General features: G+C 43.7%; 1 protein-coding gene across 5 annotated transcripts; it reads right to left on the minus strand.

Annotated features, from left to right (window-relative positions):
* Nucleotides 1–3,062: 3,062 nt before the first annotated feature.
* On the minus strand, nucleotides 3,063–8,558 carry prrc1 (proline-rich coiled-coil 1). 5 transcript variants are annotated; one of them, XM_079448033.1, is made up of 9 exons: nucleotides 8,434–8,558; nucleotides 7,553–7,659; nucleotides 7,079–7,456; nucleotides 6,587–6,732; nucleotides 6,420–6,522; nucleotides 6,080–6,243; nucleotides 5,374–5,477; nucleotides 4,672–4,774; nucleotides 3,063–4,452 (listed from the first exon to the last, which is right to left on the minus strand). In XM_079448033.1, the coding sequence occupies exons 2-9, from the start codon at nucleotides 7,641–7,643 to the stop codon at nucleotides 4,243–4,245; spliced, it is 1,299 nt and encodes a 432-aa protein (XP_079304159.1). In that variant the 5' UTR covers nucleotides 7,644–7,659; nucleotides 8,434–8,558; the 3' UTR covers nucleotides 3,063–4,242. The 5 variants fall into 5 exon arrangements, with proteins under 5 accessions (XP_079304159.1, XP_079304160.1, XP_079304158.1 ...); XM_079448034.1 differs by having other exon boundaries at nucleotides 3,097–4,452; nucleotides 8,304–8,440; XM_079448032.1 differs by having other exon boundaries at nucleotides 3,172–4,452; nucleotides 8,311–8,440.
* Between the last annotated feature and the right edge of the window lie 1,825 nt (nucleotides 8,559–10,383).

Raw genomic sequence — 10,383 nt, forward strand, 5'->3', positions numbered from 1 at the left:
TAGTTCCTTAAGGTGGCTCCATAATTTTCAGGGGCTGGAAGGACAGCTGGCTAGATGGGTTGAACAATTGGCCAGTTTCCAATATAAAATTGTGCACCGCCCTGGAAAAAAACATGTTAATGCAGATGCACTTTCACGCTTGCCATCATTTGGTGACAAGTGTGAAGAGTTTTCAGATTCACCATTGGAGGTTAGTGCTTCGGTTTGCGCGGTATGTGAAACGCCTCCTTCGGGGGAGATTGAGGATGAATTGGTGGAGGCGCAGAAGAAGGATGTTGTTTTACAGATTGTGGAACAGTTATGGTTGCGGGGTGAGGAAGGGCGTACTGAGGCACAGACTAAAGTGGAAGTGAGAGGGTTTTTGCCCGTGTGGGATCAGTTGGAGTTGGAGCGAGGGCGGTTAGTGCGTAAACCGCCTTTAAATACAGATGCTGCATTAAAAATTCAGGTGGTCCTTCCGAAGGTGATGGTTCCAGAGGTTTTGAAAATGTTGCATAATTCTTCTACGGGTGGCCATCTAGGGGTGCAAAAATTACAGGCGAAAGTGAAAGACCGGTTCTATTGGCCCGGGTGGTTTGAGGATGTAAAGAAGTGGTGTAGGGAATGTACGGAGTGTGCTTCTCGTAAATCTCCAGCACTGAACGTTCGTGCCCCTTTGCAGCCCTCTTTTGTTGCTCGACCTTTTGAACGTGTAGGGGTAGACATCTTGGGCCCCTTGCCTGTAACTGCAGAGAAGAATAAGTATATTCTAGTGATCGGGGATTATTTCTCGAAGTGGACAGAAGCGATTGCGCTTCCAAATCAAGAAGCCGCCTCCATAGCTAAAGTTGTGGTGCAGGAGTGGGTGTGTAGATTTGGGGCCCCACGCAGCATTCACTCGGATCAAGGGCGGAACTTTGAATCAAAGCTATTTACAGAGTTGTGTGGCTTGTTGCAGATGCATAAAACAAGAACTACAGCATATCATCCACAGTCGAACGGGATGGTGGAGAGGTTTAATCGTACCTTACTTTCCATGCTGTCTTTGTTTGTGGATAGTAATCAGCAGAATTGGGACATGCTTCTGCCATATGTTATGATGGCTTATCGAAGTAGTTCACATGCTACCACAGGGTTTTCACCATATAAAGTTCTGTTTGGACGAGAGATTGTTTTGCCGGTGGATGTTGTGTTGGGAGTGGGGGAGACGGAACGGTTTGAGTCTGCGAATGATTATGTGACGAAAGTAGCTGAAAGTTTGTCTACGGTAGTGGAGGCTGTGAAAGCTCATCAACTGAAAGCATCAGGAAGGCAGAAGCAAAGTTTTGATGTAAAAGTTTCCCATCAGTTTTACACCGTAGGGGAATTGGTCTGGGTGAAAAATAAGGCACGTAAGCGGGGGCTGTGTCCAAAGTTACAAAGGCATTTTGTGGGGCCGTTCGTGGTTACTGAGCGGGTTACAGAGGTTTTGTATCGAATTGCCCCTAAAGAGAAAGGGCTGGAGCGAGTTGTGCATTTTAATCGTCTTAAGCCATATGTGGTCAATCTATTTGCAGGAAGACCTGAATTGCAGAGTGCTGAGAGGGATCGAATGGTGGCTGTGGGAGGGAGTGCACCGAGTTCTGACTCTACACTGCTGGCTGATTCTGCACTGCCTCCTGACCCTACACTGCTGGCTGATTCTGCACTGCCTCCTGACCCTACACTACTGGCTGATTCTGCACGGCCCCCTGACCCTACACTGTTGGCTGATTCTGCACTGCATCCTGACCCTACAGTACTGGCTGATTCTGCACGGCCTCCTGACCCTACACTGTTGGCTGATTCTGCACTGCATCCTGACCCTACGCTGTTGGCTGATTCTGCATTGCACCCTGACCCTGCGCTTCGGCCTGGTTCTGCGCTGGATGTGGCGATGCCTGCTGTTTCCACCCGGTGGCCTGCCCCTACAGGGGTTATGGCTGGAGGCCTTTTTGGTGACAGTTCTAGTGGGGTTGAACCTATTGAACATGTACCCAGTGAGTTGGGGGCTGACTCTGAGATAAATCACGGATTTGCAGGAGGACGTTCTTTGCGGACCAGGAGGGTACCGGCCCGATTGCTAGATTATGATTTATCTGCCTGACTCGAGGACGAGTCCCTTTCATCTGGGAGGGGGGTAGTGTGATGAATATTGATGGACACGCCCCTCAATTTGAAGGGATGGACGTGGTTAATTAAATGAGTGTTTACAGCTGATTCAAGAGGAGAGGATCATTATTTAAGCATGGCTTGAGTTCTACTCGGGAGAAAGAGATTGGGTCGAGCTCTCACATGTGGGGAAACGTTAAACGGCCGCTCGGGATAACCAGTATCTCCGGCGGTGAAGACAGACAGTTAGTGGGGGGCTTCCTGTGTTAGGTAGTGAGGTGTACGACTTGGAATTAGGAGAGCTGCTGACCAAGGTATCCGAATACTCGTGTCATACGGAGACTGTAGAGGGTGATCCTGCCGGTCGAAGGACGATACCGCAAAGTTCTTGGATATCCGCCGTGTTGAACGGAAGGCCGCCTACCTGGAAACTCTCCATTGGATAAACGGATCTCTTGTGCACCCCCTGTGCCTGGTGTGCGGCTGTTCTGACTGTGGACCAATCTCGCCTGTGCCCGAGAAAAGGGGGGTAACGTGTTTTAAATGCTGAGTAATACATTTTATAATTAATAAAGAGTTGTTTGTAACTGCCATCCGAGTGTGTTGATCTCTACCTTCCAATAATTCGTGCGGTTGTTACAACAAACGGCGAAGGCAATTTCAACACCACTCGCGCTTCTAAAGGGGGCGGAGATTGATACAAACCTCGGGTTAGTGGAATAAAACCTGCTCCCGACCAGGTTAGGTTCACAGAGTATGTAACTATGGTTACTCACTCTAAGTATAAGATACCTTGATTTCTGAAACGGGGTTGACTTACCCCGAGGTCACGGGTTTGATATACCTGACGTTCTGAAACTGAAAACCCAGAGTATCCCGTTTTCTGGGGTTAACTTACTCTGAGTTTGCTCTTACCCTGCTTTCTGAAACGGGTCCCTGCCCATAATCCCATAAACACCAGACTGAAGCGAGGGCAATGATAGGCCACACAGACCGGCTGCTGGAGGGAATCAGATATTCTGGTTGGGCAACGTTTCTATAATATAATCAAGTTCCCATTTTCCAGTGATTCAATTTGACAAATACTTTATTTAATAGATAATACAAATAAGAAGCACTTCATGTTTACTCTTTAATTGACATTTTTTGGAGGAACCCAAATCAAATCTGGATGGAAATTTGCCCTTGTAGCTCCACCCTAGACCTGACACACTTTCAGCACCAAACACCAACACCCTATTTCCATAAAAATATATTTTCTGAATAACCAAAATAAAAACCTTATAAATGTTGTAGGTCAAATATTGTTAGCAGAAATAAATGAATATTATCAGTAACCACAACCACAACAGAAAAACAAGCAGTCTGTTCTAATAAAGGTCTTTACTTCTCTGCTGGTCGAAGGCACGGCAGGAAAATACCATGAAATAAAATCTTCCAGACTTGTTCTTGAGGAACTTTACCTACATATAAAACATGCATTCAAGGCAGATTTTCTGTTTAAGGTTATAGAAATATTTGCTATACATCAGGTCAGAGGTCATCCTCAGGTCAGTGTGTACGCGTGTCCTGTATCACTCTGACCAGTCGTCATCATCATCATCATCATCAAACACACTTTGTTGTACCAACCGATCTGATTTAACCGCAGGAAATACAAACCACACAAAAACACACAGTCTGAAAAACTAAACATCAAATAAAATCCAAAACCCTAAGAGATGTCATCACAAATGATAATATACATTTTAATTGTTAATTTTTCAAAATCTCCAAGTATAAAAAGGATTTATATTTATCGGACTCATTTAAATGTTAACATACCAGCGAATGAGAACACACATGAAACTGATTCTCACATTCAGACGATCACGTGTGCTTCAATGTCACATCATACAGACTGTCAATGATTAACATAATAATCAGAATCAAGGCTAAAACTGTGATTCAAAGAATAGTTTAAAAGATGATCCCTGTAGCCTATAGTTGATGCCAAAGCTGGAGCAGAGATACAGCAGACGTCTGTTTTTGGCATGTCAAGTCAGTTCTCATGTGATATGGTTAAACACGTCTATGGAAAGAATCAGACTCCAGGTGCATTGTGGGTAACTGTAGTCCTGACACACATCACGATCACAGTGTCCTGGAGGGCAGTTGCTGCTTGTACATGCCAGCTAAAGCTTTAGCGGCGGAGTAAATCATCTGTCTGCGTGACATGCCCGTGAAAGCTTGATGCCAATCTGTACGGGTGATGTTTGGCACATTTCTCTCCAGAACCTCACCGACGGTCACCATCAGACCAGACCAGCGCAGGTTATAGTCTGGAGGAGTGAGGGATTGAGCCTACACACACACACACACACACACATTATTGTTATTGCAGCACTTGTGTGTAGATGATACGAAGAACACGCACGCACACACGCGCACACGCAGTCTTTCTGATGACGGATGCTTACCAGCACTTAATATTGCTGAATATGGCCAATGATTTCACACTCAATCCATACATCAATGCCATTATTGACCTGAGAGCAGGACTCTCAACACGACTGTTTTTACCTGTTGAACATGTTCCAGAGCTACAGGTGTCGCCTGAGTGAACGTTTCAATGTGAACTCCATTTCCAGGGTCATCTAAGATCAGACAGCCGATGTCAAACCACCTGAGCAGAGAACACACACACACACACACACACGATGTGCTCAGTGTGAACTGTGGAATAGATGTAAAGCTCATGACACACGGTCTGATCTCCGGCTAGAGCATTTTCATCTGACAGTGCAACATTATTTGTGTGAAATATTCATCCATTAAACTACATGTGCTGACGCGGTCAAATATGATTTTATAGTATAAATAAGCTTTCCATTGTTGTATCGTTTGGACAATATTTGGCCGAGACACAACTGATAAATACTCTGGAATCTGAGGCTGCCACAAATCCAAGTTTTCTAAATGCAGTCCTTGGCATAGCATATTACTCACAAGCTTTCATATATTAACTGTGGGAAATTGAGAAAATATCTTCATGGAACATGATCTTTACTTAATATCCTAATGACCTTTAGCATAAAATAAATTTGATTTTGACCTATACAATGTATTTTGGCTATCACTTTAAATGTTCCCGCACTCCCTAAGACTGGTTTTGTTGTCCAGAGTCACATATATCATTTGTACAGCTCTTATATTTTAAATGTGCATTATAAATAAAAGCTGTATTGCATTGTTTGAGATAAACACAAAGATTGATCTTCTTACTTGTCAGGGAAAAGTTCAGCGATGAAGTTTTCCACAGAGACCACAGGCTGTTTCTCGTGAATGATCGCTGTACGCCGCAGACTGTCAATGCGCTCCTGAGCTCCCTACACACAGACACAGACGGTTTAAATGTTTGATTAATCATATGAACTCCATGATGCTTCTCAACTTGTACAATAACAAAGTGTCCTAACCAACTGGGCTGCGACAAGGAAATCTTTTCCATGTTAATCTGACATTTGGTGTTACACAGCTGCAATAGCAAGAGAGAATGTGAAGCCACATCACGCTGTGGTGAATGTTGTGTCATCTTGGGAGGATCACTGCTATTGCGTTCAATGCAGTGTTTTGTTTTTCTTGTTTGATTGGAATAGGATAGGCCTATAACTAAATATTTTAATCCCCCAAAACAGGGAAGAGGAGACAGAATGAGTTTAAGCAATGCAGTGAGGTTGATCATGGAAGTCATGAGAATAGGACGCATGCGCACACTGTTCAGGTGCAGCAGACAGACAGACAGATCAACTGTTCTGATTGGCTGGGTTTTATGATTCATTGTCACGCCCCTTTATCGCATTCTGTGCGGACAGACGAATTGCTCATCGCTTGTCACATTTGGTTAGGAGTCGGACACAGTTTCATATAATATAATAATGGTGTTGTTCAGAAGCAGCCAGACACATGAGCCGTAGAGGTCTGAGTTCACCTTCACTCCTGCAGCGTATCCCACAGGCTGAGGGGCGATGTTAGACTGTCCGGCCTCTCCCGTCACCATGGCCAACCCAAACACCTCCTGAAACGCGTCCCGCACCGCTGCCACCTTCACCTCCTTGTCCGAGGTCACCACGATGTCCATGTCACCACCGGACTCTGACACACACACACATATCACATCATCACCCTTTAAACAACACACACAACTGCAAAAGAAGGAAAACTAAACTATTAATAGACAGAAACTAGCAGTTAACTGCATAAAAAACCCTCTAGATTGGTTTCATCAGATTCATGACATGACAGACGCGGGAGATGAGATCTGGACTCACTGATGTAAGGAGCCATTCCAGGATCCAGTGTGGTTATCATGGACTCAACCGAGTGTTTGGTTTTATCCAGAACCGTCTTCACCATGGGATTGCCGGCTACACCCTGACAACACAACAATATCAGCAAAGTGATGACACGTCATGCTTGTGTTCCAGTGTGTCAGTACCTTGATGAAGCCCCATAATCCTCCAGCGGAGCCGGCGCTGTCTGGAGTCGCTCTGGGGTCTTCAGTGTCCTCAGGGAACGTGATGGGAGAACTGACGTCTAAGCTACCAGACACCGGCTGCTGCATCATGGGATTGCTTACGATGCCTAGAGACAGACGATGTCAACAGCAAAGCAGGAGAATGTGTGAGAAATGTACCTGGAAGAAAGTTTCCCTGTCCGTTTTTCATCCTCAAGACACAAGTGTTCAGACAGGATCACCCGGTTTCACAGACGAGTTTGAGCTGTCTTAATTGAAAATAAATTGCCCCGGCATATCTTAAAACATGCCATTGTTTTGTCTCCAGATGCACACCAGTAATGTTTTAATGAAAGCGACTTAAATATCCTACTTTAAGTAAGGCCTGGCTTAAGTCTGTGAAACCGGCCGAAATGGGTTTTTAAAGGTTCAATCTGATCACATGACATCTGTAGTGAGCGTGTGGAGCCGTACCGGGCGTCGGTGGAGCACTGGAGAAACTGGGCATCAGCGGCGTCTGAGGGGTGCGCCCAGCGTGGCCACGGGTGATGTCATATCCTGCGCTTACAGAGAAGCCAGCGGTGGGCGGAGCAGAGAGGGTGGAGGTCGACAGTGCAGCTGTGCTGAGCGGCGGGACAGAGGACGGGGAGGCGAATGGTGCCATGTGGCCGCTGTACGGAGCACCCGTGCCCGGAGGAGACAACACCGAGCCAAAAGAGAGAGGAGGAGCAGATGAATGCATGGGCGGCAGGGTGGAGGTCAGGGCTGCAGGTGGAAGAGGGCTGGAAAACGCTCCAGGAGCAAAACTAGAGACGCCAGCGGGACCGGGGTGCGTCAGAGGGCTGGAAATCCCTGAACAATCAAAAGACGACTGTGAATTAACACTCGACTAGAAGTGATGGTGCTTTTAAAGACAGAACGAGCTGAATGAGTGTGTGGTGATGTCACCTGCGGTGGGTGGAAGGGGACTGATGGTTGCAGCGGGGGGTGGTGGGGGGGTGGCAGGCGGGGTGGTCTCTATTCCACTCTCTTCCATCATCTTCACTCTATCCTGCCTGTGCACGAGAGCAGAAAGAATGGGTTTAAACAGACATGTACATGCAGGAGAAATCTGAGACCGACCACATAAAGTCTCATTCATCACAGATTTGATTTCTATCATCTAACTCTGTACGTTATTTAGTTGCACCATTTGGTCTTAAGGAAGAGCGTCGCGTCGTATGTGACGTTTACCTTCAACAGTCCAATAGCAGCCTTTAAATCCGCGAGGAACAAGTTGATTGTTTAAAACATCTCATAAACATGCGTTTTTATTCAATAGATTACTACCTCATCGTGAATAACAGTATTTTATTAAATAACATTAAGTGTTTACTTTTGTTACGCGCAGCCGGCCCCTGCTGTCTAATAAGAACACACCCGGCTCTTAAAGTCACAGTAACAAACACGATAAATGTTCGCATTGACTGGCGTACTGCTACACATGATAACGCGACAAGACGAGCACGTGTGTTTAATCATACGGATTTGAATGCGTTTCTAGGGGCGTGATGTTTACATGACACGTCTTCAACAAACTCTGTCAGTTATCATTATTATCGCTTATTAAGGGACGCATCCGCGCCGCCAGAAAGATCACATTAAACAACATCACATTAAACAACATCACATTAAACAACATCACATTAAACAACATCACATTTAACTTCATCGTCGCGTCGCGTCACTGACTGCTCGAGTCAAGAGTTTGGTTCGGCGTCCCTTCATCGGACACCCGTGTAGTGTCAGACACGGATTGTGGAGAAACCGATAACAAATCTGATTCTTACCGGACGCGATTCTCTCGAGATCAGAGCGGGTTTAAACGTCCAAATCCGAGTGAGAACAGAGGGACGCTGTCGCGCACTGATGACGTCACCTGGTGCCACGTCTGATGCTGACGTCGTGCTTCTTTGGAGAATATTAAAGTCCTCATTTTGATTGAAATAACATTCATGCAACAACAAAGAAAATGATGTGTGTTTCATTTTTTTAGTTGCGTTTAAAAAAGGCATCCGTTCTTTTGTTTATTATGATCTGCTATTTCTTTTATTTTTTTAATGTACTTTATTATGACACAATTCTTTACAAAACACAATTTACTAAAACTCTCGTTGGGAGACTAAAGTGCAGAACATAGTTAACACAGTTAAGTAGAACAAAATACATTAAAGAAAGTAAATACAAATAATATGAAATCAAATAAATTAAGCGAAGACATTACAGTCCTTCAGGCATGTCAAAGTTGTTCACATTCATATATGATCTGCTATTTCAATTATACACAAATGAGCATGTTTGGTTGAGCACACCAGATATTAACAACACGAATACAGGAAACATTCATCAGCTAAGTTCTGTACATCTCTACAAAGAAAACATGATCTAAACTTTCAATATTACTTTCACAAAATACACAATTATTTACATCAAAAAACTATTTTGTGGGTTCAATAATAATTGTAAGTTAACTTCCCAACCCTTTAGGAGGAAGCAGAACAAATAAATATATTTCTTCCTCATTTTTTATCATTTCAATAGCGTTTGGATAAAATGCGTGTAAAAGGACATGTTTTACAACTCTATTTGTACATTTTTATCACAAAATACATTCTATGGAGCTGTGGAAAACCTTGGTGTACACAATATCTTCTTTAACCATTCATCTCAAACCAATGAATACTGCTCTAATCATTCAGTTATACATATTAACTCTACACAGAACTCCTCATGCAATAACAGTTTCCCTTTATCATCCCAAAAATACAGCCCGAACCCCTTTTGTTTTCCATTTCTCCCCATAAACGGACTTTCTGCCCAAATTTATGATCCATAAAGTTCCGGTTAAACAACATTTTCCTGAAAAGAACTACCTACTGATGGAAAGCTGAAAGTTTTACTCACAACGCAACAAAACACGTATCCGCCTAAATTTTAAAAACTGCACTGGGGACAATAAAGCAGAAAGAATGACTATTTTGGATGAAGGACTTTAACCATTTATAATATAGAATAAATTGCATTCATATCTTCATATGTTTTTAATCAGATCCTACTTCCATGTGAAATTAAAACGTATCCTATTTCTTAAACGTGTTGATGTATGGGTAAGCAATATCCACCTTGGACAAAAAGAGCCCTTGAAAAAATGTATTTATACTATTCCTATTATTTAACTGTCTTTAGAAATAATGATTCCCATATACTTTACTTTGGCGTCGTGGCCACATTACCACCTCTGGGTTTGCATTCACTTGAGAATAATTGAACGGCCCGTTGTCAGTTATTGCTTAATTACAATATTTTTCAACTGATTACACATAAAATGTTTACTTATCACACAGTTTCTGAAACCTGACACTTCAACACCAGAACCACACACCAAATCAGCAAAACCATAAACTAATTGTCCACCTTTGACTCACAATTCTCTACGTAACACACAAAACTCTCACAGGAAGTGTATTGATTTCCTTTTTCAAACACAACCAATCAAAATGCCACACTAATTCATCACATCACATTACTTAACACCAACCAATCATGAGTTTAGAAGAGGCCAAGGGTCAAGGGTTATAGGTTTTGAACGATGGATGCAAACAATGCAGACAGAATGAGGGGAGCTGGAGGGAGAGCCAGAGGAGGACGAGGAACGAGAAGAGATTAGGGCTACAGGCATTGATCATTACATTTATTCATTTGGCAGAGGCTTTTATCCAAAGCGTCTTACAAGTAGTTTT

The sequence above is a fragment of the Barbatula barbatula genome (genome assembly GCF_947034865.1).
Source record: "Barbatula barbatula genome assembly, chromosome: 24".
In the NCBI taxonomy this organism is placed as follows: domain Eukaryota; kingdom Metazoa; phylum Chordata; class Actinopteri; order Cypriniformes; family Nemacheilidae; genus Barbatula; species Barbatula barbatula.

Excerpts from the sequence above, each read along its gene's own strand:
- prrc1 (XM_079448032.1), bottom strand. Across the intron at positions 7,457-7,552 it reads TCCCCTTCCACCCACCGCAG|GGATTTCCAGCCCTCTGACG; the intron begins GTGACATCACCA and ends TTGATTGTTCAG. Across the intron at positions 6,733-7,078 it reads CAGTGCTCCACCGACGCCCG|GCATCGTAAGCAATCCCATG; the intron begins GTACGGCTCCAC and ends GTCTGTCTCTAG.